General features: G+C 37.7%; 1 protein-coding gene across 1 annotated transcript; it reads right to left on the bottom strand.

Moving 5' to 3' along the window:
* Nucleotides 1-13,646: 13,646 nt before the first annotated feature.
* Nucleotides 13,647-14,725, bottom strand: LOC124795715. Its single transcript, XM_047259797.1, has 3 exons — nt 14,491-14,725; nt 13,781-14,165; nt 13,647-13,710 (listed from the first exon to the last, which is right to left on the bottom strand). Exons 1-3 carry the CDS (start codon nt 14,723-14,725, stop codon nt 13,647-13,649), a joined length of 684 nt encoding a protein of 227 aa, XP_047115753.1.
* Between the last annotated feature and the right edge of the window lie 2,509 nt (nt 14,726-17,234).

Here is a 17,234-nt window from a genome sequence, read left to right as displayed (position 1 = left end):
TTTAACCTGACCATTTCCCTTTTTAAATTTTCTAACCTACCTGCCACTTTGACATTCCAAGCTCCAACCCATAGAACACTACTTTTCTTGAAGAAATTAGTAGTTAATAAATGACCTCCCGAAAGTGCAGTTAGTATCAGTGACAACTGCTTTGAAAAGCCTTTCCCAAGCACTTTCACAGGAGTGTGTCCAAGTACGATCCTGAAAATAGGTAAAATTTCAAATCTTCAGCTAGTGTTGATTACTATGATTTGTCATGTAATTTGTTTAAAGATGCTATTGACTGTGTAATTTATCCTTTAACTTATTGTGTAAATAAATCTCTAGATGAAAATAAGTTCAATGAAAAACTAAAAATTTCTAGAGTTGTGTCCATATATAAAAAAGTTGAAAAGAACTGTCCCACTAGCTATAGGCTCATATCCATAACTCCTTTTTTTCTAAAATTTTTGAAACAATAATGTATAAAAAGTTAGTGTTTATTTCGGCAGATCAATGATAAACAATTTGGGTTCGGGAAAGGTAAATGCACAACTGACTCAATGGATTCACAAGTAAAATTTGTCCTAGTTGTGTTCGACACTAGGGACTACGCTCCAGCTATGTTTTGTGACCTGAGCAGAGCTTTTGATTGTGTAGAGCAGGGCTTCCCAACAAAATTTTCTCAAGGACCCCCACATCGAACATGATTGGTACCTTGTCATATCACAGTATCGAGTACCTAAAAAGCCAAATTAAGAGTCTTTTTATAAGTTTTCTATTTCTGGTACTTAGAAAAAACATCGACATATTCATTATTGAAAAAATATTGAGCTTAAAAGTTTTTCAATTTAGCCATCATCATTACTGTTAAATTTTTGATTATTGCTCAAAATCTTTGCCTTCAAATCTGGGTGTTTAGCATAACAAAGTCCTTAAAGAAATTGAGTATGAACTGAAAATGACAGGAAAAAATTTTAACTGAGTGTATTGGTCTTTCAAGTGTACTACACTTGAGATTGCATTGAGTAGACGTGTGAAAAATAAGAAAACATTAATTTCATACAAGGGATTATTTATTTGTAAAAATACAGTTTAACAGAGTACTCCATCAGTATACAATTAGTTTTAATTTTCAGTTCTTAATGAGATGAGTTCAATCTGACCTCTGAGTCCCTTATTTCTGAAATATTAGGTTCCAAACTTGAAACTTTCACTCTGAAATCCGACCACACGTCGAGCCGATTCCTATATTTTGTTTTTCATGAACCACATGGAAGAAAATGCTTGCTCACACCAATACGTGGTTGCAAATGGAAGGATTTTTTTCATTGCCTTATCTCCAAGTTTCTTGCAGTCCTTGCGTGCTGTTGCCCAGAACTCTGTAATTTTATCACCAATGAAAATATTTATCATCATACCACAGCTGGTCAGATCCACAAGTTGACCTTCCTCTTCTTCAGTGAGGCCTTGGATTTTGTCCATTTCTTCACAGCTGAAGGGATTTTGAATCCATCTGTCGTCAGGTTCAGGGAAATACGCTCTAAAAGTGGTGGCTACGCTGCGTAGATGCTCGGCTACATTGATCTTGATCTGGTCAGGCATACTCTCCTCTGATGACTCCAAGAATTGTTTTAAAGTAGAAAAGTTAGTTAGTGACTCGTTTTCTATCCTTGACGCCCAGATCTGACACTTTTTGACCATAGCACTAATCTTATCCTCAACTTTGAACATGTCTACATTTTTCCTTGTAAACTCAAATTTAACACATTCAAGTGTTCAAATACATCAGCTAAGTACACAACTGAGCAAAGCCAAGAGAAAACTTTTGACAAGATCCTACCTCGAGAAAGCCATCTTACTTCCGTATGAATAAGAAGTTGCTCATGCTCACTGCCAATCTTTTTACGCAACAAATGAAATAATCTGGATTGCAGATGTCGAGTTTTAATGTAGTTGATGATTTGAACTACTTCGTTAAGTATCTTTTGCAAAGGTTCAGGCAATCTTTTGGCTACTAAGTCTTCACGATGGATACAACAGTAAGTCCATTTCACCTCAGGGGCTACTGCTTTGATATGAGGTAGAAGTCCTGTTTTTTTTGCCAGCCATTGACTTTGCTCCATCTGTCGACAAGCCTACACTTTTTTCCAGGTGTCATCATGTTCATTGAGATAATTATTTAATGCAGTAAAAATATTGCCTGCTGTTGTATACAGTAGTTCGCATGAAAAAAGAAAACCTTCGAACACTTGGCCCTCCCATAAGAATCATGCGAAAACCAACATTATGGCTTTTTTTTGGTATGTCTGTGCTTTCATCCAATTGTAGAGCGTACATGTCACTCATGCAAAGTCTAGCCAGCAATGTTTCTTCCACGTTAACTGCCATACCAGTAACTTGTCTTTGAACAGTATTATTTGAGAATGGGACAGTTCCTGTTATCTTAGCAGCTGCATCACCTAACATTCTCTTGCAAAGTATTATTGCTGATGGCAGTATAAGTTCCTCAGCAATTGTGTGGTTTTTCCCACATTTAGCAACAAGCTGAGCCACCTCGTAAGACGCAAGGGTTGCATTTTCATTTATATTGCACCACAGTGTTTGGTAATTGTTTTATGAGATATTTTCAACTCTCTATTTTTATTTTCGAAAAAATCTAATGACTTACTTTTGTACTCTGCGTGCTTTGTTTCAAGATGGCACCAGAGATTTGCTGGTTTCATACATTCATTCGAAAGGTGTTCATAGCAAATTACACATTGAGGTTTAGGCTGTTGCGCAGGTCAAGTGAAAGTAAAACCGATTTCCCAGTAATCAGAGTTATATTTTCTATTTTTTCCGGTAAGCTTAACACTGATCTTGGAAGGGTTAGGTTTAAGGGATGCCGACAATTTAGGTTCAATGGACACTGACAACTTCAGTTCGAGAGTCACTCACGTACTTGCTGGAACATCAGATGCATTATCTTCCTCTTCATCTGTACGCTTTTCTCGTTTTAATAAACCCCTTTTTAACCAACGGTCTGTTTTTAACTACGCAAACCGTAGCTTCCACGAAAAACAATGCCTTACAAACACTACTGTTTTAATACAGAATATTGAATATGTAAACAACGTGGTCTGTGAAAGCTCTGGAAATAAATTAACAATGGCCGATTGTCATCCGAAATGCGAGTTTCTGTGTAAAGTGACCGTCGGTTGTCAGCTGCAAAAAGGCAGCGCACACTGTCTAACAGCATACAACAGAACTATTTGCCTCTAGTTAATTCTAGTTGTGCACTAAGTGTGCTAGTGTCAGTTGGCTCTAGGAAGATGCTAGATGCAGAAGTTAGCATTCGCTAAAGCTCTGCCCATGCAGGAAGCGGCCAAAACAAAAAATCTGTTATCATATGAAATATATTTTTTATTTTAATAGCATCTTGTGGACCCCTCTGGCATAGCTCGCGGACCCCGGGGGATCTGCAGACCCCCTGTTAGGAACCACTGGTGTAGAGCATAATACTTTGTTGAATAAGGTACTCTATTATGGTTTTGATGGCAACAGTATAAATATGTTTAAATCTTTCCTAGAGAACTGCCAACAAGTTGTGTGCATTGGTAGAGAGAAGTAAAATTTGGTTTATATTAGATCTGGAATGCTACAAGTGTCAGTGCTCGGATCTTTATTGTTTCTGTTAATGATTAATGATACCCTCTCAGGGCACACCACCTTATCGTAGGCACCTACAGCACTGCGTGGGAGGCTTTGTGTGCTGTGATGTGGTTGAGAGCTGTACCAGTGGTAGTGTAGCTACTGGCAGGGTCACCCAAGCCAGAGTGGCCTCGACTGAGGAGCTAGACGAAGTGTGTCCCACACCATAGGGTAGGGGGGACTCTATAGGTTGTCAACCCCTCTAGGGGAGCTAACCCCGAAATGAAAGCTTGGTCCTCCAGGTTGGGAGTTGAGCACAGGGTTTGTGTGCCTTGTAAAAAATCTATTATTGCGAATATTTCAACAAGGAATGCCACACTGCCCCTACGTAGACAAACTGCTAGGAAACGGGAATATGGATTTATGAACGCTTATATTTGGATCATGGATCGTGCGCACGCTGTTGCAAACAGGAGTGATGAATAGTGTTGCAGAAGAGGTGCTAAGGTATGGAATGGGAGATTTTGCACCGCACGAAATCAGGTGAAAGGGAAGAGGAGAGATTTATAAGCAGACATTCTTGATGTACTTTTGAGGAAAAGATGAAAGACTAGGGGAGTATGGAGTTGGGTTTATAGGCTCTAAGGATATGCGTAAATCAGTTATCACCTTTACCCCATATAATGAAAGATATGTACTCTGCGTATGAAAGGCATATTCCACAGTGTGAACTTTGTTAATGTATATGCACCAACAGAAGAATCAGATGAAGATACTGTAGACATCTTCTATGATAAACTACAGGAAGTGCGCGACAGAATACCCAGATATGATTCCAAAATAGTTTTGGCGACTATAATGGAAAACTGGTATGGGAATGGGATGTGTATAGAGGTATACTGAACAAACTTTTCCACAAATGTCTGCACATAAGTATATATATTTACTGTAGTCAGACACATGTACATGACACGAGATACAAATGCAAACTGAATGAATTAATATCGCGGCTCGGAAGAGCGATCTAAGGTCAAAGATTAAGTTGTTCATTGTCGATATGAGCTATGAACGCCACACTGGGAAAGGAAGAGGCACTCGGAAGTGTGTTTGGTATGGAAAGTCTGCATGATGAAAGTAATAATAATGGTATGAGGGTTGCCCAGTTTGCTTCTGCAAACAAGTTGAAGGCAGTAAGTACCTGTTTTCAAAGGAAAAATATCTACAAAGGGACATGGAAAATACCAGAAACAAATGAAGCAAACCAAATAGACCATATATTTATATAAAAGATGTGAGCGCGTGATATGCAAAATGAGCGCACTTTCCAAGGAGCTAATTCTGAGCGTCACCTACTTAGATTTCCGGAAGGCTTTTGATACCATTCCTCTCAAGTGACTATTAATCAAATTGCTTGCATATGGAGTACTGTCTCAGTTGTGTGCCTGGATTCGTGATTTCCTCTCAGAAAGGTCACAGTTCATAGTGATACTGTAGATGGTAAATCATTGAGTAGAACAGAAGTGATATCTGGCGTTTTGCAAGGTAGTGTCATAGGCCCTCTGCTGTTCCTGACTTGCGTAAACGTTCTAGGTGGTAATCTGAGCAGCCCCTTAGATTGTTTGCAGATGACGCTGTAATTTACTGTCTAGTGAAATCATCAGATGATCGATTCCAATTACAAAATTATTCAAAAATTCTGTATGGTGCGAAAAGTGGCAATTGGCACTAAACAAAGAAAAATGCGAGGTCATCCACATGGGTACTAAAAGAAATCCAATAAATTTCGGGTGTATGATAAATCACAAAAATCTAAGGGCTGTCAATTTGACTAAATACCTAGGAATTACAATTACGAGCAACATAGATTGGAAATGTCGTGTGGCTAGGGCCTCCCGTCGGGTAGACCGTTCGCCTGGTGCAGGTCTTTCGATTTGACGCCACTTTGGCAACCTGCGCAACACAACACCCAGTCCCTGAGCGGAGAAAATTTCCGACCCAGCCAGGAATCGAACCCGGGCCCTTAGGATTGACAGTCTGTCACGCTGACCACTCAGCTACCGGGGCGGACTGGAAATACCACATAGATAATAATGTGGGGAAGGCAAAACAAAGACTGCGCTTTGTTGGCAGAACACTTAGAAGATGCAACAAACCCACTAAAGAGACAGCCTACATTACACTTGTCCGTACTCTGCTGGAATATTGCTGCATGGTATGGGATGTTTACTGGGTAGGATTGATGGAAGACATCGAAAAAGTGCAAAGAAGGGCAGCCCGTTTCGTGTTATCGCACAATAGGGGTGAGAGTGTCACTGACATGATACGCAAGTTGGGGTGGCAGTCACTGAAACAAAGGCGGTTTTCTTTGTGGCAAGATCTATTTAGAAAATTTCAATCACCAACTTTCTCTTCCGAACGCAATACCCACCTAAGTAGGGAGAAATGATCATCATAATAAATTAAGAGAAATTAGAGCTCAAATGGGAAGATTTAGGTGTTCCTTTTTCCCACACGCCATTCGAGAGTGGAATGGTAGAGAAATCGTATGAAAATGGTTCGATGAACCCTCTGCCAGGCAGTTAAGCATGAATTGTAGAGTTACCAAGTAGATGTAGAGCCAAAGTAAGACAGAAACTTGGCATGGCTGCCAGAGGAAGTAGTACCAGAGTAAAGAAATGGAATATAGAACAACTGAAAGATAAGTCTACTGTTCAGGAGTACCCAGACAGATTGAGACAGAAGTTACAAACAAAAGATGGTGGAGATGATATAGACAAAGAATAGAGCTCTATTAAAGATGTCATTAGGACAATAGCAGATGAAATACTGGGAGAAGTGAGGAGACTTAGGAATGAAGACTGGTATGATGAATGTAGACAGGCAGTGGAACAGAAAAAGGAAGTAAGGCTGAAATGCTTTCAGCGGAATACTAGATCAAATCAGGCATTATATAATGAAAAGAGAATAGAGGCAGCAGGGGTATGCAGGAGGAGAAAAGGGAAGCCATGAAGAGAGAAGAGATGGAAGATCAGTACAAAAGGAATGAAAGCAGAAAATACTACAAAAAAGGAACTTGAGAGCATAGACCAAAAATAACAGCTTGTAAGGACAAAGAGGGAAATTTTCTGACAGATAAACAAGATGTTTTGGATAGATGGAGAGAATAATACAAGAGAATTTTGGGGGGCAATCCTACCAGGAATGGGCAGCCACTCTATTATACCGTAGATCCAGAAAGAGAGGTACCAACATTAGAGGAAGTACGGAAGGTAGTGCATTGTTTAAAAAATTATAAAGCACCAGGAACCAATGAAATAATTGCAGAACTGCTAAAAATGGGGGAACTGGTCTTCATAAGCGAATCCACAAACTTATTTAGTTGAAATGGAATCAGAAAAGAATGCCAGAAGAATGGACCTTAGGTGTAATCCAACCAATACACAAGAAGGGGGACAAGACCTGCTGCTCAGATTACCTTGCTGAATGTAACCTACCAGATCTTCTCTAGTATTATCTACAACAGGTTAGCACCATATTCAAAAGATATTCTGGGGGAGTATCAGTATGGATTTCAGCCTAATAGATCAACAACAGACCAGATATTTGTGTTTATGTAAATACATGAAAATGCATATGAGTATAACATTGAGCTTCATCACCTCTGTGTAGACTTCAAGCAGGCCTTTGATAGTCTAGATGGAGCACAAATGTTAAATGATTTGCTGCTACTTGGTATACCATCGAAGTATGTCTCACTTATTCAAGCAATATTGGCTGGTTCCAAGGCTGCAGTGCGAGTGGATGAAGAACTGACCAATTGGTTTAGCATTAGTAAAGGTGTCAGACAAGGGGATGCACTCTCTACAATGCTTTTCAATCTGACTCTTGAAGCAGCCACCCGGAAGCTTCAGATATCTGGTTACATAGGCACAAAGTTGACTCAGATATGTGCTTATGCCAATGATCTAACAATTATTAGTAGAAGAAAGGTATCACTAGAGAGGACAATATGTGAGATGAAAGAAGCGACAGGACCTAGAGGCCTTTCTGTAAATGAAACAAAGACTAAGTACATGAATTTCACCAGGAAGGAAAATAATAACTTGGATAGATTATTAGCAGACGGTTTCAATTTTGAATATGTGCAGAACTTTGACTATTTGGTCTCTAATATTAACAGCATAAATTCCATGTTAACTGAAATGACACTGCGCATCCTAAGCTGTAATAGATGCTCCCATGTTTAAGAAGTTGCTGGCCTCTAGATTATTAAATAGGCAGCTGAAACTGCAACTATATAAGGTCATGATCAGGCCAGCTGTAACCTATGGATGCAAAACATGGACGCTAACCAGTGTTGATGAGCAACAGCTCAAAATATTTGATCTACCTTTATTCACAAACTCTCACACAATACTGTATGCTGATGATACAACTTTTCTAAATAAAAGCACAGATCTAGCCATACTGAAAACATTGACCAAAAATACCCTTACTTAATCTTCATTACGGTTCAGAGCAAATGCTTTCTTGCTAAAAGTAAAACCCAGAAACTTCTCATTAGCTCGGAGATCCGTAAGCACCATGAACTAGAAACTGTTGAAATTTTAGGTGTTATAACTGATAACAAATTGAAATATATCAGGTAGACTTTCAAGAGTTATTTATTTAATTAGGAATTTAAAAAGATACGTTCCAGATAACTATGTAAGATCAGCATATTTTGCTTTCTTCCAAGCATTTTATCCTGTGGAATTTTATTGTGGGGTAGTAATTGTCACATAAATGATATTTTGCTTTTGCAGAAGAAAGTATTGAGAATAATTACTGATTCCAGTAAATCAGAACACTGTAAACCTATGTTTGTTAAATTGCATTGTGTAACAGTAGTAAAACTGTTCATTTATAATCTTCTGTTGTACATTAGAAACGATGTTTCAAAATTTGTATTGAGAAGTGATATTCATACCTGTAATACTAGAAACAGAACATGTGTAGACATGCCATGTCATAGACTATGTAAATCACAGAACTCCTACCTAGTCCTTGAACTAAGTACATTTAACAGACTAAACAAAGATTTTAAAGATTTACCTGTAAATGTTTTTAAAGCCAAATTGTATAAGCTACTAGTAATTGATCCTTTTTACACTGTTGTTGAATTTTTTAAGAGCAAAGTACTGCTTGGTAACATGTGGTTTCTACTTTTGTCCATTTCACACAAACTAAAATACACAGGGAATTGTATTTTCTTGACTTTGTCTATTGCTTTAACAAGCTGAATGACAGTAAAATTTTATTATTATTACTCCATTTTTCTGAGCTAAATGTAACATATTTATTTGTTTTTACTGTCTTACATCCATAAATGTAAGTGCATTGTGTTTTGATTTGTCAATTATTTCTATCAACAACTTGCAATGGTCTGAAATTAATATTTAATACATGAACTTTTTGTATAGACTGATGACATGATTTACCAGTGTTACTAATGGTGGAACAGCAGCATAGCACCCCCCGTCAATGTAGGTTGTAAAGATCTGATTAGATCATATAAGTCTCTTGAATGAGAACTGCCTTCTAGTGTTTTTATACTATCCTATCGCCTACTACTGTTATTTAAGGGAATTCTCTGGTATCCTTTTCTAGTAGTACATGCAGTTACTTGAGAAAATGTCTTACCTGACAACTTGGAGATCAGTACTGCCCTAGTATTAAGCTCTTCTTCCTTTCTCTGTACAGCCACTGCTTCAAGACAATTTCTGTATGTTTCTGTCTGTCCACAAAGTGGTATCCTTTACCTTTCTGTTTAAATATATAGCAACTCTGCCTCCCTTATGTCCCTGTCCACTGAAATATTGCAAGTCTCTTGTATCCAAAAATGTGGCAGGAATATTTACATTGTTTTGTGTATTATAAAAGCTATGTCTTGGTTTGTCTCAATCTTTGACATCAATGACATCTGGTGCAAGTTAAAAACAATACGATCAAGTCCGCTGTCTTCAGTCTGACATGAAGCTCCCAGATAATATCTTCTGTTCCAAATGTTGCCTACCAGCAATTGTGTACGAGACGGTGTGTTTTTCTTGTATTGCTAACTCATATGAACCTGCCTAAGCATATTGCAGGTACTTGTACCCAGTATGTATTTTCATTCCTGATGTTACTTTTGCCTCATAATTATTATGTATTAGCTTTCATAATTTGTCTTTAGTGTAAATTTGCCACAATTATCTGATGACTCAAAACCCATAAAGTTTTTAGCAATTAAAGCATTTCCGTGGAATTACTACATGGAAAGTCTGAATGGTCACATACCATACAAACAGAAGAACATTGTACATCTTGATTACATTTTCTTCCATTCCACTTTCACACAATTTCTGGTGTCTCAGAATCAATTATTACTTCTATTGCTCTCAATATCCTAGCAGCATAGTGTCCATTTTGAAGTAAAATTCTTACATTTGAAACATATCATGTTGAGAAATATGTGTAGCTAAAAAAAGGAAGAAAGTGACCAGCATAGCAAATGCAAATTCCACTTTCACTCTGAAAAATGTTCTAAAACTGAAAAACAGGAATGAGGTGTTCTCATCAGTGAAGTGTGAACATAAAACAGGTGAAACATCTTTACTGTAAGTACAGTTACTGCAGCTCAGACATTTATTGTCTATTAAAAAACAGCGACTGACAACTTGTAAAGAATATTCAGTGAAAGAAAACGCACAATTAAGATCCATGAAAATAGGATTACCTTTATGCAGTAATGATGAAATTCTTCTCTACATTACTGTAAAGTCTTTTAAAGGCCAACTTATAACAACTGCTGTACTGACTAGAAAGAACCAGTTACAGCATCTTCTGTACCAATAAAAATTGGGCGAATGACTCCAAAATAGTTTAAAGTTTTTCTCTTTGATATCTACATAAAAACTCTCAAAAGGTACTGAAGACAAGTAAAGGTATATAAATCTAAAAATATAATTGCTAGATGTAAAGCACATGAGACTACAAACTCTAAAAATTTACCACAAATTTCCTTGGTCAATTACTGTAGGAATGCACATACAAAATTTTTCAGGAAGTTGCTACATTCAGAGCCTTTAAATAAATATCAGAGAGCATCAGATACTTAGCTTAAGTGCACTGAATTTTATTCTGTTGAACTCTTAGTAATGATCCAAATTGAAATGTGATTCAGAAGTGAAAAATATCTTTTTAATTTTTATGCAAGCAATTTTATTTTGCAATGTATTGTTACAACAGACTTCAGTACATCATGTGATAAGAGGCTTCAAATTCATGTCACACAAGCTCTGCAGACGTCAATTTTCTCCACTGGTTACACAGCAATTCATTTTAACGTAATCAAGTAGTATTTCAAATAAAGGTTTTAACTGCACATGCAAATAAAAGGATAAAGGTATCAATTGAAAGACAACACTGCAAAAGTTTTTATTTTCTTTATTAATATCACTTGGGTTTCCACATCACCAACAGGGGTACCAGGCACAATGCGTTACTCTTTGTTTTACATGGCGAGTTTCCCCAGTAGGCCTACAAACCATGGAATGTACAGAAGCACATACACATCTAAAACTTAGTACCGACAGTAATTATGGTCAGAATCTATGTGAACATTTAATATCTCACTTTCAGGCTGCCTCAGTGCCGAAACAATATTTGCTTTTTCAGCAAGAGTTGGTTTCTTCAAACTGCCCTTTGGCTGTTTGTTACATTTACCAGGTCTTCGTCGCACTTTTACCTTCTCGTTGCTGGGGCTTCGTGGAACTTCCCTGCAGTCTGATTGAAAAAGTGACAGCGAATGAGCTGCATCCTTCTGCAGCGACTTCAGGATTTCTGTGGACACTTTATCTGAACCGACACGGTTAATCAAAACTTGGTATGTGGACACTAGTTCTCGGGCCAGAGATGTGTTCTCGTGATTATTAGTATTTGTTTGCAGTGAACACAAAATGGCAGAAGCCTCTTCTGTCACCATTGCTTCACTTGGTGTAAATGTGGCACTTGAATGTAATGCATACGTCATTGACACTGCATGAATGTGCTTGCATATGTTCAAATGAATTAAACTGTCTACACAAGAACAACTGAAAGCATGTATACATATATTACACTTGGAGCACTTCAACTTGCACTCCAATTTACATTCAATGTTATTTAAAATCACAGTATGTGTTACACCACAATGTGGTTGGGATATCACATGAAACTTTTATACCATCAGTATTGACTGTAATGTCATTCTCCTTAATACTACATAAGCTTTATGACGAGCCTCAACAAGATTTATTCTATACGAATGGCCACCCTTATACAATTTAACCATTCGAGCACACAGTTTGTCACGCACCAATTTCATCAACACAACAAGTAGTCTGTCAAGTCTATTGTTTGTTTTTCCCTCTAGATAACAATATTTTAAAACTCTATGCATTGCTTCAAGGTGCATATTTGTATTTATACCCAGATTGCGACGGTGACAGTATGCCCACAGCTGAGGCCAGAATAAGTAATTTGACGAGAAATATACACCAAAGTCTCTTGTACCTTCATCTGCTTGAAGCTGCCCGACGAATGATTCCAGCAGCTCATTAAAATTGTCTATATCTGCTTCTTCAAGCAATGTACGAAGAGCTTTGTACACAAGTGCTTTCTTTTCTTCATTGCCATGGACTTTCTTCAAATTATTCCGCCAGCTGCGGTCTATGTGCCAAGCACACAGTAGGTTATTTTCTGCAGATCCCATGACTCGTGACCATGCACCACAGAAAGTATTAGTGTAGTCGGACACGAATACAGACGTTTTTATGTCTCTTTCACAGCACTAAAGAGATGACTCATTATGGAAGTAGTCTCCCGATTTGAAACATAGAATGCTACAGGCATACCTGAACCAAAATCGTCTACCACTAACAATGTGGTCACCAACAGTTTGTAAACATTTGTTCAATGTGTGGAGTCTACACATACAATATTTTGTCCAAATCTCTGTGATAACTGCTTCTGGTAGTCAGTCATTAACACTATCACCAAGTCAGTCCTATCAAAATCTTCCCTTGCCTCGCCTTCTTTCTTATAGAGGAGAACACAGTCTTTCATTTTCTCCAGCCACATACTAGCACTGACTTCATCAATGTTATGCTGCTGATCATCACCAATGGCGAAGTCTTTCTTAATGTTATGAAGGTCATGCCGAGTCAGGAGATGCAGCCTCTCCACTCCGCTGGAATGAACTGAGTCCCTCACATCATCGAGAATTCTCTGGAAAGTGACCCCTTCAGCAATTTTACCTGCAACATTTTAAAATTACTCCAACTACAAAGAGGCCAATTCTGAGTATGTACATGAAAACACTATTCAGAAAGGACACTGTAGTTAACCACCCCCAATAAAATAAATTCATGCAATATAACAGTTGCTAAGTACTTATAAACTAGATAGTTTAACAAATGGCTTAACAGTATATTCAGTGTATCCTTCCAGCAGTACTGAAGATACTATTAACACACTGGGGATGGGAGAATAAACAGTCCTGATTAAAGCACCTGTTGCAATGTGATATTTCCCAGTTTCACCTACCAAGGCTATTTTCAAATGGTTACGAGGTCTACAAGTACATGTCAGAGAATTGTAACTGGTGTTTTTGTCTAGTCTCAAATCCATTATTGTAGTTGCAAATGCCCTGATCCACCATGTTTAACATGCTGGACAAGAAACAATAAATGTACTGCTTTTAGTCTATTAGATGCATTAATGATCTATTCTTAAATAGATTACTATGACACAAGCAATAACACAGGGCAACACATAATTATTTCAGAACTTATTTCCACACTTGCATTACTGTAATGCATTACACCTGCTCTCACACACACCTAAGTACATGGCATTACAGTCACCAATATTGTGGTCAATATGGATCACAACATCTGCTCTTTTACAACTGCTTTCATGCTAACATCACAAATTGTGTTCATATGAACTGCCAATCGATATATTCACACCTTTTACTCCAGATCACATATCCATAACAATATTAATTTCTCAGCGGTAAAAAACAATGCTCCTTCACTGCAAAAACAATAAAAGTCAACTACATATAACTAAAAGCAAGCCTGACAATGGATTCTGAAACTTTCACACCATATTTACTTGCGGATCACTGAAAGGCCAGCAAAATTCTACAATTAAGGTTATATTCACCAGCGATGGCTTCTCTATAGAACCACTGAGATGCAGAAAAGCAATGTTCTGGTCGTGGCCGAAATGTGTTCTGTAGTAAATGACACTACAGACTCCACTTTCTTCTTCGTGAAGCTCTATGGCAGCAACGCAATGGTTTCCCATCTTGCAAGTGCCCTGGGACTTACACAACCTTTTGCCACCTGACTTCGAAGAAAATGTGCCACTTCTGTGGCATACAAAGGTGGTTTTTGCAGTGCCATCCTTTAAACGCTTAGTGCCATAACTAGAGACAAAACTACTTTTTGTTTTTCTCTCCTCCTCAGACTTCCACTTCATAAAGTCTAAAACAAAAGCATCGATGAAAGACAATTGCATTCAGATTCAACAAGTGCAAAGTACACAGCAGGAGTAAAAAAAACCTGCACTGTTAGATACCCTCACGAGTTACTGGTGTGATTTTAATCATTTAAATTTGCAACAATTTAACTTCTACTTAATGTAGCAGACAGTAAGTTCACAGTTAATGTGAAATGCGTCTTTTCAGGCTTTCAAATAGGCACATGTTCTATTGACCAACAAAAACAAGATCTAATGGCCACGGGTCAGACAAGTATGTAATAATAATGGACGATATTAATTTAAGTAGGCAGTGTACACTTTACTTACCGTCCTTCGTTTGAAATTCACTAATTTCTTTTACCATCTCAACCATGTGCTCCTGCTCCACATGTAGGCGCAACTTAGCCAAAAAATTGCATTTAAAGCTGGAGTCACTTTTTGAGCACTTTATCGTACCTTCTTCACCAGGCTGAATTTTATGCACATTTCTCAAATGAACATTCAAATGCTTCCTTGCTGAATATTCTCGATCACATACATAACAAGCAACAGAACCAGCCATTCCAACGAAATCTCACTCTCACACGGTGCAAGGATATTCGCTCACATCAACTGTGAATAAGAGAATGTGTGTAGCAAAGATGTTGCATTCGCTCAGATGTCACCTATACTTCTGATTGGCTACTGTATATGACGTCATTAATTTAACTGCCAGCCAATCAGCATCGCGACCAGCGGGTCGCGAGACGCAAGTGTGTGTTGTGGGACGGTCCCGCGAGTTGCCACGCTTTCGGGGTTTGGCAGCATGTAATTGCGCTCGACTTGCTATGATAGTTTCTGACACAGTGTCGCGGACGGGAAGCTTTAGCTGGCGCACATCAAGAGCCCGTTTCGCCTGGTGACAGTGTCGAGAAGAAGGCGCGACGGCCGACAATGAGTGACTGTCGCCACCTCCTCGACCGACGACTTCAAATCTTCAATCAACCAACAAGGAAGACTGAAAGCACGTAAAGTTTTAGAACTGTATGGCAGACCTCAGCTTTTCAAACTATTCCACTAGCAAAATACAGCAACTTAGCATGAACCTTTGTTGCTCATTGTCCCAACTGCATTACCAAGCAGGGTCCCTTCCTTTTCCGAAATGAACTCGAGTGTCGTTGAAATTCAAACGCCAGCATTAAAGTAATATCATTCGATTTCACTGCTTTAATTTCATAGTTCAGTGAAAGTATTCATAGCTGGCTACAATATTTAGATTACACAAGCACAAATTAAGAGTGCGAGTTTTGTTACCATATTTTAGCTTACCAGTGACTGCAGCTCAGCTTGGTACATACTAAATTTTACTATTGTTAATTCTTCAGAATCGTTTAATTCAAGATCAAAGTTAAATCTGTTATTTCTAAATTGTGTAGTTTCAAGCAGCTTTTGAAATGATTTTTGAGGTAACCCAAAACTAATCGTATTTTACTAAATTTCGTAGTGCTTCAGAAACAAATCTCACTATTAATTTCAGTCACTAAATTAACTTTCAATTTTCCGATTTTATTAGTTCTTTTGCTAAATTAAGTCAGAGTGTAGCGAAATTTGTTACTTCTGACAAACTTTCAGTTTTCACGCAACATATGTCAACCTTCAGTTGCCACGCTTTTAGTGCAATAACCTTTCGTTTTCAGTTATTATAGTAGTTGTTCATAGGACTGGCGACCGTAATTTTCCTCAAATCTCAAATATCTAATTAACACCAATTAATTGTTAACGTGACGACCGCACATTTACTTTCTTTATTAATTTTACCCTTTTCTCAAAATTAATTTCCACCAATTTCATTTGCATTTTTCCTTTCATTTATATGTAACCCTTTCCTCCCTCTTTACCGACAGATACACTTCGGTGATGATTGCTTTTCCCAAATTTCTATTACGTATGCACGGTTTCATTTTTCACTCTCATTGAGGTCGATAAGTGAGGGGGAGGTTACAGGTTCTTACTACAATACCTTCTGCACTACCTCCCTATCTCTCTCATGTACCTCTCAGCCGGATTACTGGACGGGTGATAAACTGAAATCAAAATATGTTTTATGTTTGCATTTTCAACAATGGACGGGTGATAAACTGAAATCAAAATATGTTTTATGTTTGCATTTTCAACAAAATCTTTCCATACTTTTGATGTAAATTGCGAGCCATTGTCTGACAAGATTGCTTGTGGAGTATCTACCTCATTGAAATAATCACTGGTTAATTTAGATGTAATCTGTTTACTTGTGGCTTTCCTTAATGGATACAATTTGATGAACTTTGAGAATATGTCAACAATCACAAAGATAAAACTGTAACCTCCTTTTGACTTGGGGAGGGGTCCATAAATGTCGCAAGCTGTCAGCTCTAAATTTTTGCTGGGCAAAATATTTTGCATGATCCCTCTGCATCTTTGATTACTCACATTTACTCTTTGGCATCGTTCATAGGATGCTACTTTTTTCTTCACTCTTCTGGCAATTTTATAAAAGTAGATATTTTCCTGAATCTTTTGTATGCATTTGACAGAACTACAATGTCCAAAGCTCTCATGTATATATTTAATTAATGTGTCTATGTGCTGCTCAGGCCAACAAAATTTCCAGTCATTCAAATTAGGTCTTAATCTTCTGAACAGAATCCCTTTGTGTACCTTATAATAATCATCTATCTTTTGCTTAAGTCCCAAATAACTTTTTACCATTTTCCAATTTTCATCATGATTTTGGTGTCTCCTAATGTCATTACAAATTTTTAAAATTTCTCATTCCTCTTTTATCCCCTTCAAATACATAATTTTGAAATTTTTGTCATCAATGTCTGTTTCATTATCAAACTTTAGCCCAATAGGTGACCTAGAAAGTGCATCAGCAACTACATTTTCCTTCCCCTTAATATATTTAATTTCATAATCAAATTGTTGTAAAAATAATGCCCATCTGGTGATTCTACTATGATAAAGCCTACACTCCTGTAAGTAACTTAGTGCTTTGTGGTCAGAGTAAACAATCACTTTGTGTCCAAGAAAATAATTTTTAAATTTGTTGA

The sequence above is a fragment of the Schistocerca piceifrons genome, chromosome 4, assembly GCF_021461385.2.
Source record: "Schistocerca piceifrons isolate TAMUIC-IGC-003096 chromosome 4, iqSchPice1.1, whole genome shotgun sequence".
Classification (NCBI taxonomy): Eukaryota; Metazoa; Arthropoda; class Insecta; order Orthoptera; family Acrididae; genus Schistocerca; species Schistocerca piceifrons.
The sequence above is the reverse complement of the archived record's forward strand: the minus strand, read 5'-3'. Positions and strand labels throughout refer to the sequence as shown.